Below are 17,935 nucleotides of genomic sequence, written 5' to 3'. Positions count from 1 at the left end.
TTCTAGAAAGGAAAGAACAAAGCTTTGCAGGGTGGTGAGCAGAATTTGAGGGAAGTCCAAGGGAAATGGCAGCAAACACACTGAACAAATTGTATGGTCAAATGGTCTTCCAGTTTAGTTGCTCCTCACAAGGAGAAATTACGTAATAGAGAGGAACAAATCTGACTCCATATTAGGTCTAGTCTTCTTCCTGTGCTGAGTCATGCGGGCTCTGTACCACTGTTGCCTATACCCTGAACTATAGAGGACAGTCTATTCTCTCAGGGCTCTGACCTTCATTTACATAGAGATAAAAAAGTTGCAGAGCAGAGAAAAACAGTTGTCTTGTTGGAGATTTATAGGAACATATTGACCTGACCTACATGGGCAGCTGCAAGAACAGAGGATTCCTACACCAAGAAGTTTGCCACAACTAACCACACCCCTCCCTCACCTTGCCTTTAAAAGTGTTTTGCTGAAACCCTTCAAGGAGTTCGGAGTTCTTTGGCGACGAGCCACCTGTCTCCTTGCATGGCTCTGCAATAAACCTTTCTCTGCTCCAGACTCTGAGTTTTTGTTTAGTTTGGACTCACTGTGCATCAGGCATACACACTTGTGTTCAGTTACAATCAGGGAGGCCGTTGTGGGCTAACGAATGGGATCCAGACAACTATCCAATTGGTACCCTGTTCATCGCTAATTCTCCTCCAGTGGAAGGACCTTGGTCAATCTCAGTCGTGGGCCCACCCCTTTAGAATAACTGATACTAACATTCACTCTGGACAAGCAGAAGGATCTTTTCTCTTGCAGACAACAGTTACAGAGACAAGTACCTGCCTTAAATAGGACAGGAGTGAAATTCACAGTTCCTTTGAGGAAATTTCAGGCAAGTCCTTGGAATGTTCTCTGGTTCCTCTGGTAGATGGGGAGGATCCTGTACAGATGCTCCCTAGGGAGGAACAGAACAGCTGGGCTGGCTTATGGCTCAGACCCTCTTGCCGTCTCTTAGGCCAAACTTACATCTATTTGAAGAAAGAAGTAAAAGGCCTTGGAGCTTTGTTTTACTTTTTTGCAGTGGGCCCTGCCTGCTTTCAGGGAGCTTTGGCCCTCTGGGAAAATTTCTCTGAGACAATTTCCCATGGGAAACCACAGACAGGCCACTGACTGCTATTCAGGCTTCTATTGTCTTACACTTGGTTGACAGTGCTGATGAGGTTGATCCCCTAAAGACCGAGAAATTGACTCCAAGAATCTAAATAAATAATTGCACCCTCCCAAAACTGAAACGTGACTTCTTGACTGCTACTGCGTGGAGTCACTCTCCCTCATCATGCCCCTGTGACCCTCCTGTCTCTTTTCACTCAGCTGGTTTAAGGAGCAAGACCGTTAGGGGCTAGGTAACATTGCTGTGTTCCCAAAAGGGATGAGAAGTCACAATCTATCAAATAGGTTAGGGAGTGTCGGGAAGAGAAGTGATTCAAACTTTTGTGGCTCTTGTAGATACTGGCAACTACATTACCATCCAACTGGGTCCCACTAGTGAGTGAATAGCCAAATTCAACTGCTGGGATTTGGACAGAGTTCACAGTAACAAAGGAAAGTTAATATGACCCATAGAGTGGAGTCCTCTGTGTTGATTCAATGTATTATTCTTCTGGCTTCCACTGCTGAATGTGTAACTGATATTTATGTTTTACATGCTTTATATTGTAAATGCCGATAAGATCCAGAAGGGATTCTTCCTGTTTGGGAAGAGCTGCATGTAGAGAAGTGCTGATACTTCTAGGGCCCTACATCTTCAATGATCCCTTTGAGCTACAAGTCTCTGTGACTGATGATGCTGCTAACAGGAGCTTCCAGCAAAGGGAGGTGGCCTCCACTTGGAGGTGCCCCTTAGGGTTTAGACTCATTGCCTCCTCGACACAACTACCAGTTTTATCTCTTCTGAAAGCAACTGTCAGCTTACTATTGAGCTCTTATTGAAACTGAGTGCCTGACCCCTGGAGGAACTGTGATTCTCTGTCCTGGTATTTCCATTTTGGGATAGATCGACAGACTCGGTGACTAACAAAGGGAAAAGGATCCAGTAATGGAAATGGTACCTTCGAACATGCAGCCAGCCTGGCCCCAGAAGCATCTTGGCACTACATGAAAAAATGGCAGCTATTCCACTGCCCACCTGTAGCAAAGTTGCTGGCTCAACGGCACCCTTGATTCACAGAGGTTCCCCATAATGTCTGGGCCTGCTTCACTGATGGTTTGGCTAAGCTGACATCTGGTGATGTCCACTGGGCAGCTGCAAACAGTCAGGCTCAGGGCCAGCTTATTCAGAATTCAAAGTGGACAGGGTCATTCTGCTCAAGAAACTCAAGGTCATTATTATAGCTCTGGTAAGTATGACACTTGATAAATCTCATTATATTTTTACTGATTCTTGGGTTGTGGCCATGGCCTGATTATTTGGACTGTCACTTGGAAAAACCACAGACTGGAAGATTCAAGACAACCCCCTTTGGCACTGCTAACCTAGGAAACAAATAGTGCCTGCTGATTGAACCGTCTGAGTCATGCATGTAAGGGGACCCATTTGCTGCTGAAACTGACTGGAATCAAGCTGCTGGTTGAGCCTGTCCTGCCAGACTGTCAGCGTTGCTTACTTGAACCGTCATTAGACTAGACAGGTGACACATCAACCATTATGCTGGACACAAAGTAAAAGAACTTATGGTTTTGATCCACAGGCTACCCTTACATGCCAAACTTCTGAGTCCTGACTAAAGCTGACCTAGTTGTCTGACAGCAAAGGCAACCACATGGCTGGGGCATTGCCCAAACTTGGTCCTGACACATTGATTACAGCTGACCTTTGACCTCTTCTTGGGGTTATCGGTAGTGCCTCACTGCTTATTAATACTTGTTTAGCCTATGTGTTGCCGTTTCAGTGGATCATGAAACTAATCTATTTTTGGCTTATATTTCTGGATGACTTTCAGTCTGGCAATGGGGTGCCTTTTGTTGCAAAACAATTCAACAATGGGCTGGTAGTCAGGTATTCGGCAGGCTTTGAACACTCCCTGCAGTTTATTGGGATTTGGTATTGTTGAGAATTCAGGGATTCTTTCTTGTCAAAAACTTTGACTCAAAAGATGTCTGGCTCTGCCTCCTTCACTTTCTTCTGCTCCACACACCTTGGTAAGGCAGTCTGGTCAAGGAACACAGCTGTCCTCAAAAAGGGACCACCTCCTCTCAGCTGTTTCCTGGGTAAAGAATAAAGGGCCAGAAGTGTTGGGGGATCATACAAAGCTCTTTTGAGATTTTGAAGTTCTTGACCTCTGAGTGTGATGCTTCCTCTTTTCCCTATTGGCAATCGGGCAAGTCTGGTCAGTAAACCTTCTGGAGGCAGCATGTAAAAGTAGACAGGGAATTCAAATTACTCTGGTTTACAAATATGGGTTTATTTTGATGACATAATCTTAAGATAAATATGACTAACTGGCTGAGCACAGCGTTTGCTGAGTCCCTCTGTAGTGGGGAGCCAATGTGGGGGGCATGACGGGTCTCCATAGGTTTTATAAAAATACCTTTGTCCTGCTTGTACCCAACCTGCCTGGATGAAAGGTCTGGATTCAAGTAATGGTCAACTAGAGAAAAGATGAAGTTACAGCTGCTGGAATAGGATATATATTATGAATAAATGGAGAGAAAGCAACAGGAAAGAGCATGTTTAACTCTAGGAACTGATGGGGATAAGAGGGACATTGATTGTTGTCTTTCAGGACTACCCCTGGAGCTTTCCTCAAGCTTAAAAACACCCTGGTGAGGTTTCCCAAACTGTTACAAGCATCTTAAATTTAATTGGCTGCTGGGCCTGCCACCTGTCTACCTCCTGCCACCTTCTTGAACCTCACAGAAGATTCAAGACTTGCTTACCAGTCTTCTTTGCCAGTTAATGATAAAGGAAATCAACCTTGAATATTCACTGGAAGGACTGATGTCCAAACTCCAATACTTTGGGCACCTGATGCAAAGAGCCAATTCATTGAAAAAGACCCTGATACTGGGTAAGACTGAAGGCAAAAGGAGAAAGGGGCAGCAGAGCATTAGATGGTTAGATAGCATCACTGACTCAGTGGTCATGAATCTGAGCGAACTCTGGGAGACAGTGAAGGAGAGAGGGGCCTGGCATGCTGCAGTCCATGGGGTCACAAAGAGCTGGACATGACTCAGCGACTGAACAACTTCTTAAACTTATTAAGTCTGTGGAAACAGCAAAGGATGGCCCCAAGCTCCTGAAGAAACCCTTCCCTAACAAAAAACACCTGTCAGCATACCCCGCCCTTCGAGTTCTCTCTCCTACACCCCTTCTCCTAACTGTCCCTTTTTCATTCTGTGGTATGGACAAATGCCACACACCTGGTGGTGTGGATAAAGGGCACAGGCCGGGTGACTTCCCTCGGGACATTTTCTGCAAAAACAAGGACTAAACTCAATTGTTAAACTGAACTGAGAACTCAGGCTTCTCAGCTGGCCAGAAGGTCATGCTGGAGACACTGTTATCTGTGCCCTTGGCTGATGGAGGTCCCATTTGAAGGGCCTGATAATTGTAATGTAGGTATTAACCTGTATCAACGGAAAACAGAGTGACTTTCCCCTGCCATAATAGACTTTCAAGTGTGTTAGGAAATACCACAAATAGCTCTGCAGGTCTAGGATGATTGGAGATTGCGCCAAAATGAAGCTACCGTGATTATTTGGGTGAGCTTACTAGAGAGATGATAACCAATTTGTTATTTACATACAGCCTAAGGGATGTGATCTTACAATGGAAACCATCCACTTTGAAAAACTGGTATGAAATTTGTGCCTATCTTGAGCTAAAATGATCAATGATACTATTTCTTTCCTGGAAGTGTTCAGGTCCACTTAAATTCATGGCTGTGGTTGTTGTGGAGGACACACTGTCCAAGATTGTGGCCTCACAGGCCAAGGTGGAGTCTGTGCAATTGCTCCTGCAATGCCTGGGTGAATGCTTCGGTCTGGGTAGGAGGGTTAATGCAGAGCCATAAGGACAGCTGGCCTCCTGAGGCACATCCTTTCTAGGTCACATGATTTGTCTGGCTGGATTGGACCACAGCCCTGGGATCCAGAGCTGAAAGCAGCGCTGCAGGTTGACTTCATTCTGGTATTCGGAATCCTGCTCACAGTAGTCTGAATGCAATGCTGTATGAAACTCACTGAGCTGATCTGGTTGCAGCTAAGTGGCAGAATTTAACAAATATGACACAGATAACACATGTGGGGGTGTGCATCTTATCCTCAGTGTAGGAATATGCTGAGGCTGCATTTCCCTTCAGAAGACTATACCTGTGTATACCCACAGAAACTATTTCTAAAGGGTAAATTGTAAAGTAGAATCAAAATATATATTACAGTACATTTGTTCTCTGTAAATAGAATTCTAGCTTTTCTCGTGTTAAAATTACATACAAAGTTTTGTGAAGCAGCTGTCTTTGTGTATCATATACACTGAGTTTTCTTGAAATGTTTGGATGGCTATGGTAATTCTGTTCTCTTGTTGTGTATCAAGAAATTCCTTTTATATGATAAAGACTTATGGTTTACGCATATTCTGGCTGAGTGATATCTGGATATTTTATTTTATATATCAAAGTACCATAAATTGTCAACAGCCAAATTGCTGGTATGCTTCATGCTTCATATTTTGTTCTTAGTACATTTTGCCATTATTTTAACTGAAGTAATCAACTTCCTATAAAGAAAATATTTAATTTTCTAACCACTGATGGCGAGCCTTCCTGTTCAGTCTTTAGTTGAAGAAAAATGCCATTAATAAACATTTCACTTCACTTTAAGGATACAAAACCAATAAAGCCTATTATAAAAATTCAAACATTAGACGTACAGAGTAAAAAGTGAATGTCTTCCTTCACTTATATACTAGCTTTCTCTCTCCTCTTGTGCACAATTCCAATCTCTCCAACAGATAAACCCATATAATTTACTGTGATACGATTTATGCTTTCCTCTGGCTGCCATTCTTCCTCTCCCAGGTGAGAAAGTATCAAGACTATTTCAGCTCTCGTGCCTTAGGAAATGTTCATGTGGGTGAAGCAACAGAGCAGGAAGAAAATGGCAGGGTGGTTTTAAGAGACCACTTGGCTTTAAGAGACCACCATATGGGTAACAGTTATCTCAAGGCGAGTGAGCACTGGACATTGGAGGGACTCCCCTGAAGATACTGCTCTGTGCAAAGGGGCCCCAGACTGGCATAATTTGGAATGAGGTAAAACAGTAAAAGATAACTAAGGCTGAATATCCTATCAGCCTAATGGGTAGGGGACTAGAACTGGATGGAAGATCATCTATATAAAATATTTAGATATATCTTCTATGTGTAGATCAAACTGTGAAGACAGACTCATAACCATTACATGCACACACCCCTCTACCTCTGGTAAAACAAGTCTAGCAATACCTTCTTTCTGTAACTCGATTTTAAAGGTTTTTACATGTGCTGTAAAACTTGATCCTCAAAACACTTTTACAAAGGAGTATACTGTGGCAGAGGCTGAGATTTATTCCAGAATACATAATTATTAAGGGCTTCCCAGGTGGTGCTAGAGGTAAAGAATCCGCCTGCCAATGGAGGAGACGTAAAGATATGTGGGTTCAGTACCTGAGTCAGGAAGATCCTCTGGAGGAGGGCACAGCAACCCACTCCAGTATTCTTGCCTGGAGAATCCCTTGGACAGAAGAACCTGGTGGGCTATATAGTTCATAGGGTTGCAAAGAGTCAACACAACTGAAGCCACTAAGTATACATGCACATAATTAAGTTCTAGGATAAACATTCACCAAAAAAATAAAATCTAGATTCCTCTTTTATACTGTATTTGGTATGTATATACTCAACATATATAAGCCTGACACCCTTATCTATGACATGTAAATATGTTACTCTTAGGGAAAATTGCAGCCATAAGGGCTTTCAACATGAGAACATGAGTAATACCATGTATATTCAAGGCAGAGCATTTAAAATTTCAAGAAGTTGAAGTTCATTAAAGGCATAAGATAATTAAACCACTGGAGAGTCTCCTCTGAGGGAATTTTGGACTTCTCAATCTCAGTCTTTCTCCCTCCTTCCGTTTCTTCCTCAATCCCTCCCTCTTCAAATTTAGAGTTTATAGCTTCAAATAAAAGGAGAATAAGGGACTTCTGCTTATAATTGATAGCCAAGATGGAATAAGAGGGACTAGGTTTAGTTTTTGACCTGAAACAACTAAGAAGCTGGGCCACATTTGTATTTTCAGATACTGGGCACTCGTACTACAGGACAGGCATCTTTTAGGAAGGATTAAGTGCCCAGCTTATTGTGTGAAGAGTTTTTTAGGCCACAGCGTGGAGAGGAGATTCAGAGGGAGCTGAGGGAGTCCAGAAGATCGAGAGGCTTAGAGTTACAGGACAGAGTATTAGAGAGTTGCAAGATTGCCAGGGCTCTGTAGAAGGCCCTCTCAAATCTTTAGCAGAGTGTTCACCATCAGATATGCGTAGGAAAAGGAAGAGCCACCTAAAAGGAACAATCACTGAGGCTCAGAGAGGGCTGGGAAAAGTCTGAGTTCCCACTAGTCAGTGTGCACAGCCTCACGATCCAGTACCAGCTAGGGTCTAAAGGAAGCTAGAGGGGCTATAACAGTATCACACAGTAAATATTCCAGAGCCCCCTCCCCCTCAAAAAAATCTACCAGGGATAAAGATTATCATTTCACAAAGAAAAAGAGGCCAATTCATCAGAGGAACATAAACATTACATGTTTATGCATTTAAGAACACAGTCTCAAAATACATAAAGCAAAACCTGAAGCAACTGCCAAGTGAAACAAATTCACAGTTACAGTAGGAACTTTCAATCCTCCTCTCTCAATAATTTATAAAATAAAGAGGCAGAAAATAGGTAAGGATACAGTATATTTGAACAAAAATATCAACCAACTTGACCTGACTGGTATGTATAGAACATGCCACCTAACCTGAGCAGCATGTACTGCTTTCAGGGGTACACAAAACATTTACCAAGACAGACCATATTCTCGGCTATAAAAAAAGGCACAATGAATTTAAAAGGTTTCAATTCATATAAAGAATACTTTCTTAACCATACATTAGAAATGAACAGCAAAGATCTGTAGAAAATTCCCAGTATATTGAGACAAAATAACACAATGTTAAACAACCCAAAGGTCAAAGAAGAAATCAAAAGGGAATTTAGAAAGATTTGACCTGAATGAAAGTGAAAACACAAAATATAAAAATTGTGGGATGCTTCTAATATAAAACTTGGAAGATTTATAGCACTAAAGGAGTGTTTTAGTTGAAGAAAATAAGAGAAAATTTTAGTGACCTTGGCTTTCCTAAGATTGCTTAAATATGACTTCAAAAGCACAGAGTATAAATTTTAAAAAATGAATAAACTGGACTTCATCAAATTAAAAACTTCTGCTCTTTGAATTACACTCTAAATAAGGCAAGCCATGAATTAAGAAAATATTGGTTAAACATCTATCTAACAAAGGATTTTTATCCAGCATATATAAACAGCTCTTACAGCGCAATAAGAAAAACAGCCTAATAGAACTCACATGAAAGATCTGAACAAAGATATCATCAAACAATTTATATAGATTGCAAATGAGCATATAAAAATTGCTTTAAGAAAAAGCAAATTAGAAACACAAAGTGTTATACTATATACCCACTAGAATGGACAAAATCTTTGAAAAGGACTGGCCATACTGAGTGCTGACTAGGATCTGGAGAGCGACTGGAACCCTAGGCCTGGAGCAGAGCAGCAGTCTGGGTTCACAGAAGGGGAGCTCTGTTGAGACCAGATAGCCTGGATTTTAGTCTTCGCTCCTGAGGCTTTGGGAAAGTCTGTATTCCTTCTATCACTATTATCAAATACCAGTAACAACTGGTTCTGTTTACTTCATCAAGCTCTAGTGATGATCAGGTGAGATAATGGGAAACCACTCTGTAAACATGGGGTACAATGTTATTTGGGCTTCCCTGTTGGCTCAGTGGTAAAAAAATCTGCCTGCCATCGTAGGAGCTACGGGTTCGATCCCTGGGTTGGGAAGATCCCCTGGAGGAAGAAATGGCAACTCACTTCAGTATTCTTGCCTGGAGAATCCCATAAGCATGACAAAGAGCTGGACACAACTGACTGAGCACACACACACATTTCAATATTCAATTACTTACAAGGCCTCCAAATATTTACAAAGAATTTGACAAATAATACACAGATGTTTGCCTAAATTAATGTTGACCATTAATAAGATCGCACTCCTATCTATGGTGCTCAGTATGTCAAAAACAAGTAAGTAAACTGTTGATATTTCTTAATATTTTAATAATTATTCATCAAATCAGAACTAGACAGTAAAAAACACTTTTCATAAAGACACTACTTGTATATTAACACATCAATCTTGATTTAGTCCGGTAGCTTTGTAAGAATCCATGACTTTAGTTTCTCTAGCTCCTCTTTGCTTAACTCATGGTAAACACCTGGGAAGCTATGAAACTTCGTGCTCACTCCTAGAGATTTTAACATTGAATTTGTCTCTTCACCCCAAGAATGCAGAACTAACTCATCTGCAGTACCGTGACACTGAAATAATTCAGGAAGAACACCGTCACTTTTCTGAAGAGCCTAGAGAAGAGGATATAAACATGGAGAAGTTTGAGAAATTCATTGAAGGACAGTATATATTCTTGGAAGTCAGGAAGAGCAGAAAAATTTCAATTTAACCAAAGCTTCAATTATTTAAAGGGGAAAAAGCAGTAGTGGCGGTGATGTCCGAGATATATATTGATGGACTAAGCTCAGGAGCTTGGCTGGTTGATAGCACTACAGGAACTGCAGTTGTGTGGGACCTGCATTTACGCCAAAGAGGGCTGTATCAAAAACCGTCAAAGCATTTCCTGAAGAAACCTTGTGTCTTGGCAAGACAACCCTTTCCACATAAGAGTGGAGAGAGGGAGGAACACAAGGGAAAAATGGCATTCTTGTTCTCATTTCTGTACCTGCTGGTTCTCCTCCTGGTAATGAGGCTTATCACTGTTACCTTCCATTCATAAATTAATTGGGAATAATGCTGCAAAATAGGTGTCAGCCATGTAACTTACTCTTTGGTTTGATTAAGTCATAATTAGCAAACCTAGCTAAAATCATCTCTGTTTTTAATATGTATACAGGATGCATATATATTATATACATACTTTTTATCCTTTCCCCTTTGAGACTTTGATTAACAATATTCTTTGTACAAGGCATTTCTTACACAAGAATGACCAGCTGGAATTAATCAATACAGCTAATTTGCCCATGAATTCCCAGGAATGCTCTGTGAAGCAACCGTTACTGTGTAATTATCAATGTTGTTTTAGTTTCAGTGTGTGAATGTCTCATGTTTTTTCTTCTGTTTTGCCTTTAAAATCTGAAACTTACCTGGTAAACAGCAGATGTTTTATTCAGAAAACTAGAAAGAGCAAATACTCCTGCCACATCTTGATGATTTCTATATGCTAAATGCATTGCCATGCACCCTCCCATAGAAAATCCTCCTAAAAGAAGCAAAAATTCACTTGTCAGTAACATCAGAATAACGGTAATTTGGAACAAGATATAGCTATGCCAATCTTCCATAAATATCTGTAGACCTAAAAGGGATACAATGCAAAAGAAAAATTTAGTCTACTTTAGATCTTCCGGAAAAAGACCTGCCATGAGTAAATAACACTATTCCATCTACATCATCACTAGTAAAATTATTTGTTATAAAAGGAACCAGAATTGCACAAAGAAATAAATCTTGGTCATCAAGTAAAAATATTTATCGTAATTCAAAATATATGAGACTTAACACAAGTGTTATTTACTTAAACGTCTAATGTCTACTTATATTTTGTTTATACTTATAGGAGTACTCACACTACAATTAATAACATGCACCTTTTTGTCTTAGTTGCCAAACTATAAGCTAGAGTTTTTCATATATGCTTAGTGATCTTTGAATTAGGAAGGGTGATCAAAAATTTGGTGAGCTAGTTAAAATATCTTTGTATTATCGTATTATTTTGGAAACTAACTTGTGATGGTACAATTAAAACATATATGTCCTTTTAAAAAAGCCTGGAAAAAATTTATTCACTTAACAAAATTATATTGTCTTTTATGAGCCAATCACTGTCACTGGAGTGACACTAGTCACTGGAGATATACAAATTAAAACACATGGATCCTTCTTTTCGAGGAGAAAAGAGACACATCACAAAATGTGGAGATGGGGACAGGACATGACACAGCAGAGAGAGTGGCCTGACTTAGAGAGGTAGTGTGATATTCCCTAGCTTGACTGAGAATTAAAAGACATCTCATGATTTAAAAGAAATCCACATGTTATAGAAAGTAAGCCTGTAGGAACACAGTTTTTATTTTTGGAGAAATTCAAGAGCGTAAATAATACTTTTGCCAAATGCACCTAAGCAAAATATTGAATGTGACTAGTGTGACTGAGGAACTAAATGTTAATTTAATTTTACCTAGTTAGATTTGGAGTTTAAAATACTCACATGTGGCTAGGGGCTATGCTATTGGACAATGACGTTCTAGATAACCTAAGCTGCATACCAATGATTAGGAAAAAAGCTTCAAAATTCATAAATTGAGCAAAAATGAAACTAATGTTTCATTAAGAAAATTATGTAGCTAAGATAATTAAATTTGATATTTAAATCTAAAGTGGTAAAGATCTTAAAAAAGTCATACAAAGACAAAATGTGAACAAAAATAGGTTGGTAAGCAAAAGTATATTTAAAAATTATTATAAAAGCACACCTACTGAGAAAATTTTACACCTTAAATGCAATCAGCCCATCACTTCACTTTTATTAACTAATCACTTTATGTGATTTCAGAGTTCCTTGATGGGTCCAATCTAACAGCAATAACAACAAAAACTAAAAAGAAAACACTTTCTCACATATGAAATGTCACTTTCAACAAAGGCATCCAAAGACATTTAACCTCAAGTTCAATTCTCATAATTTATAATGAAGAAAAATGTACTCACTGAAAATTTATTATTTTAAGATTCAATCTAAGTCCCTTATCCATTCATAATCTTGTGAGGCAGTCTGCAATTCCTCACCAGTGACCTCTGACAATACAGTCACCTTTAACATTGTGGACACCAGTACGAAAAGGGACTTTATATATTTTTTCCTTCTGAGAGAAGAAAATTTAACACAAAGGACTAGTTATTTGAATTCATTTTCCATATAAGTGTCTAAAATGCAATATAAAATACACTGTTCAATGAGTAAATACCAAATAGAAAACTCATTGTAGGTAAGACTTATAATGTATATTTATAGTTGCTGGCAAAGTATTAAAATGTCAAGAGTTAACATTTCAACATACATTTAAGATTAACAGGCTGAATAAAACATGTTAAAAAATAATAAACCTAGCTTTTATGAACTCTTTAAATGAAATAAAACAGTAACAATGTATAAAAACTACACTGGGAAAACCAAGCTAATCTATCTGAAAACAAAGTTGGGGGCAAGGGGATGGGGAACTTACAATTCACGTTTATCATCAGTTGCATAGGATTTTTAAAATGCAATAAAATCCACCCTACATTCAAATTTCAACAATTTTCCCATTAGATTTATATATAATTATTCTTCAGACTGAATTGTGATAAAGTTTCAAAAATTTGGGAACATATAAATTATGCAACCATATTTGTATATTTTCTCTTATATAAAGTTTATAGGATAAATAGAGTATTTATCATCTTCTATGGAAAGCTATTAGAACAGCAATCCCAAGTTTTAAAAGTTGTGGTGATTATTGTTGAAGAAACGCAAGTTATTTAAGACATATATATGTTGAAAGAAGGTAGAAAGATGCTATCACTTTCCAGTTTTAACTCTAAGATCTTCAGAAGAAACATATATAATGTCAGGAAAGTGAGCCTGGAAACTGTAGAGCTAGGTTTCATCTTGGTAACTGCAACCATCCCTTCATTTTAATTTTAATTTTTAAAAAATTAATATGCTAATAATGTCCACTGAATAAAGTGTTTCCGTCTTACAAAAATAAAAAAAGTGGGTTACCCAAAATATCACTACTCATATATAACTCTGACATGTTTTAAAAATTTATTTTAGCAGTTAAACTCACTCTATATGTATAATTTTATACCTTACGTTCTTGTAATACTGATTTGAATGTTTTTAAACAGAGTTATGAAATTCTATAATTATTTTCTTTTATTCATTGAGCACATACTAAATATACCAAGTGCCTTCTAAATGTGTATATACAGTATATATCAGTTACATAACATTCAGTTGTATTAACTAACCATATTCCCTTAACCACTTTCCTCATGATCGGTATTTACAGCATCCATGTAAAGTATTTAGGTGTAATCCAGAGGCACATGATTATCCATGCTTCAATTCTGCTAATACACTCATACTATTAAAATTTTTATGATCTGGTCATTATGATTTGTCAGATTCTATACATCCCAGATCAAAATTAGACCTAAATTATGTCAATTTTCTCTTAACAACAAATTATCACCACCTAGTGGCTAAAAAAGGAATCTCATTATGGGACAAAGTTTCTGACTAAGTCAACAAATCTGGGTTCTAGTCCCAACTCCATTTTAGCCAGTAATCTCTTTGAATTTTACTTTCTTCTTATCTGAAGGGTGAGTAATCTTTTTCTATCTTACCTATTAGAAGGATCAAGAAAGATACTATATGAAAATGTGTATAATTTAAATACTTTTTAGTGTTAAACTGTATTTTAATAATTTTCTCAGAATGCAGGATCTGAATCCAGGTTTCCTAAATCCAGGAACAGCTATGATACCAAATTCAGAAAGTAGTTTAAAAGTCACTAATTACTGCTTGTGTTTCCCCTAATTTTTACCACACACTCTGAAGAATTATGTGTGGTATAAATATATAAAAATACACTTTGTTACATCTGATATTCTTAATGTACAGGCTGAGGATTCATGAGTGTCTCTAAGAAGCACATTTAAAGATTTGGCCCAGATCCTCCTATCGAACCAAAGTTTATTCTTTCCATTAAGAAAGAAATATATTCCCATTGATGAAAATAAGCAAACAAAGAATTTCTTTTCTCAGCTAAAACCTACAGTTGAGTGCAGGGTCCTTAAGTGTAACCTTACAGCCTTGTCTTTCCAAAGTCTTGAAACACTGTATGTGCTGGTCCCTCATTCTACTGGATCCACTGCCTCTTCCCCTGGCCTTCAGCCTCCACAGTGTTGTCAGTGTATTCCTTTTAAAATGCTCATCCGACTGACTCATTCTCTCGATGTAATTCAGTAATCCTAGCAGTTGAACTGTACACCAAACCAGTAGTTCCTGAGGCATTTTAGTGTGTCCCTTGCCTTCTGGCAGGAATGTTTCCCTTCTTGTTTACCAGCCATATTCTCATTCATTCTCTAAAACTCAGTTGGAAATTATCTCTTCTAAGAAGCAGTTTTCAGCTGCCCACCCCCCCCCCCCCAACAAAATCTGTATGTTCATTCTTCACTGTTCACACTATATACCTTGTAAATACTTTTACAATAACACTTGGATTGTATAAAACACTTTGTTATCTCCCTCATTATAACGTAAAGCTTTTGATAGTTGGTTTTTTTTTTTTTTTGGATACTCCAGCACTTAAAAGTCTCTATGAATAATTTGGAAATTAAATTTAGTATGAGAAGCATCATTTTTGACCTGACTAAGCTGTGTAACGGAGAAGGCAATGGCACCCCACTCCAGTACTCTTGCCTGGAAAATCCCATGGACGGAGGAGCCTGGTGGGCTGTCTGTAGTCCATGGGGTCACTAAGAGTCGGACACGACTGAGCAACTTCACTTTCACTTTTCACTTTCATGCACTGGAGAAGGAAATGGCAACCTACTCCGGTGTTCTTGCCTGGAGAATCCCAGGGACGGAGGAGCCTGGTAGGCTGCCATCTATGGGGTTGCACAGAATCGGACATGACTGAAGTGACTTAGCAGCAGTAGCAAGCTGTATAAACTATTGGAAAAGGGGTATATCATATACCATAAAAACATTGTTTTTAAATTAAGTTTAATATAATAAAATATCACTAATTAAAATAAAACCAGAAAAAAAAGAATGGGCTGCCAATTATTCAAATATAGAGAAAAGTTTTGTTTACAAAACTATACTGGTTGAAACCACAATCTCAGAGACAAGGGTTCCATGAGGACACAGTATATGATATTAAATCTGAAATTTTATCACATACTAAACAAAATTAATAAGAGTAATAATTTTGTACTTATTATCTCATGTTTTCCTTTTTAATCTTTTAATTTTCAAGTTTTTTCTCTTAGAATTCATTAAAAATGTGTTTCCTGTATCTCAAATGCATTGTTCTTTTAATAAAAATGACTCAGCATCTCAAATGCACTTTTCTTTGACTTCTCATTGAATGCCTCCTTGATTAAAATGTTAAAAATAACATTTAAAAATCTTAAACAATCTATGAGCAATGAAAATCAGCATGTATACCATTAGGGAAAGAAAACAGCTGGTAGGGAAGGGACACGGAGCTCCTTCAGAGTCTCCCAAGGGCAGCAGCGGCCCAGGACAGGCCTCCTGCTACGTGGACAGACAGCAGGGCAGGTGGGACAGAGAGCGGCTAACAGCATCATCACCACACGCCAGGCATGCTTCTAAGCCCTTCACCGGAATTGATTAATTGAATTATCACAACTCTCTAAGTTCTATTATTATCGCACAAGCCCAGAGGTTAAGGACACTCACATACCCACTAGGATTAGAAACTTGCAGTCTGAGTGCACAGCCCAAGTTCTTAACCATGTTAAACTGCTGTCAGCTCTGTTAGTGTGTTTGCAATTATGATATTTATAACTTGGGAAACGCATGTACAAACATTCAAATACATAATGATATTGCCTCATGTACCACATTTTGAAGTGAATTGAGAGTTTAGTCAGATCAGTAAGACAAAAAGAAATATAATAATAACTACAAGGGAAATCTGATAGGACTAGAATGCCATTTCTCTAAGCATCAACAGCAAACCCATGTGAAGAATCCAGCATACGAAAAGGAGGCAGTAACAGGTGTTTTGTTTTAATAAAGAAGGTTAAGAATCACATATATTTTGACACACATGCTTAACTTTATAGAAATGCCTCAAAGATGTATTTTCATTGAATGGTTAAATAACTAACAGTACAGGTAACAAAGACAAGCAACCTTGAATCTATACTTCTGTGTCTCTTTCATATCTCAAGCTATGGAAGAGGCTTTATAGGAGTTGATAGGCTCACCTCACAAATTCTAAGAAAATTTTCTCCTTCCCAATTATTTTATAATCATGTAAGTGCATATAAATTTCCTATTACATATATATTTTGTAATAAATTTCAAATTTCATACTTTAGTCATTTATAACTCTTCTAAAATGAAATTTGTTGTTAAAAATTCAATGGAGCTATGATAAAATATTGATCACATTGCGGACTGCTTAATAAATAAGATCATCTTTTAATAAGGTTTTCTTGGAACTTCAGAAAATAACTAAAACCTTTCATGATATAGTAGAAAGAAACTAAAATAAATTCTAGATGAATCAAAGAATTACAAATGTAAAAAACATTATGGAAAAGTCAGTAGAAAATCTACTTGAATATTCTAGAAGAATATTCTACTCAAATTCTAGAAGAATAACTTCTTAATCTGAGATGTTATTTGGAAAAACCAGATAACTAAAAACAGCTTGCTCATGTCAGAACATAACAAACAGAATTCAAAGGAAAATAAATTAAGTGTAAATTAATTGCCACTTTTTACTTATTTTTAGCAAAGACTTTTCAAGACAGTGTCATTCAGCAAGGTATAATAAGACGGATATTCTAATAAAGGTGGGAGAAGTACCAACAGGTACAGTGTTTTCATGAAAAGAATTTGACAACATGTATTAAGAGTTTTACAAATATTCATACGAATATTCAGGTAAACAAAAGAATCATGGGCTTTAAAATGAAGTAAACCTAGATTCAAAATTCTTATCAACTCTCTGACCCTATAACAATCCATACATAGTCTCTTTTCAAAAATGGATAAGATGAAATAACTGATGGATATGGGGAAGGGCAAGGAATAGGGATGGGGGAAAAGACAAGCAGGTAAGTATCAACAGTTACAATTCAATGTGATATATGCTTTAACACATGCACATTAAGAGTACTAAGTGTATTTGCTACTTATTCACACTGTCATCGATTACTTCAGGATCCTACTATCCTATAGAATACAGGATAAAAGGGGACTCAGAAGGAATTTATTTTATTGTAAGACGAGCCAAGTATTTGACAGACATCATCTTCCAGTAAGGGACTACCCTGGTGGCTCAGACGGTAAGGAGTCTGCCTGCAATCAATGCAGGAGACCCGGGTTTGATTCCTGGGTTGGGAAGATCTCCGGAAGAAGCAAATGGCAACCCACTCCAGTATTCTTGCCTGGAAAATCCCATGGATTGAGGAGCCCGGCAGGCTACAGCACATAGGGTCGCAAAAAGTCAGACACCACTGAGCAACTTCACTCACTCACTCAGTCTCCCAGTAAAATAGATACTGTATCATTATTCCCACTTTACAGATGAGGCAACAGAAAATCAGTGCAGGTTATTAAGTGATGAACCAGCTGGGCAATGGTGGACTTCAGATTTGAACTATTTTTGTCACTATGCCACCATGCTCTTCTAGCTGTTAGTCGAACTATGAGATCAATAGGCACTGCTCAGTCACACAATAAACTTTCTGCT

The 17,935-nt window shown here is 38.1% G+C and overlaps 1 protein-coding gene across 1 annotated transcript in view; it reads right to left on the bottom strand.

The window, feature by feature from the left end:
- The window catches only part of LYPLAL1 (lysophospholipase like 1), a 30,803-nt gene continuing 20,654 nt past the window's right edge, over positions 7,787-17,935 (bottom strand). The window contains exons 4-5 of the mRNA XM_005690576.3: positions 10,514-10,629; positions 7,787-9,715 (exon numbers count right to left, since the gene is read on the bottom strand). Of these exons, the coding sequence (XP_005690633.2) occupies positions 9,497-9,715; positions 10,514-10,629 (335 nt within the window). The 3' untranslated portion in view covers positions 7,787-9,496. The remainder of the gene's footprint in view (positions 9,716-10,513; positions 10,630-17,935) is intronic.

Source organism: Capra hircus, chromosome 16, assembly GCF_001704415.2.
Source record: "Capra hircus breed San Clemente chromosome 16, ASM170441v1, whole genome shotgun sequence".
Classification (NCBI taxonomy): Eukaryota; Metazoa; Chordata; class Mammalia; order Artiodactyla; family Bovidae; genus Capra; species Capra hircus.
This window is presented reverse-complemented; position numbering and strand designations above follow the sequence as displayed.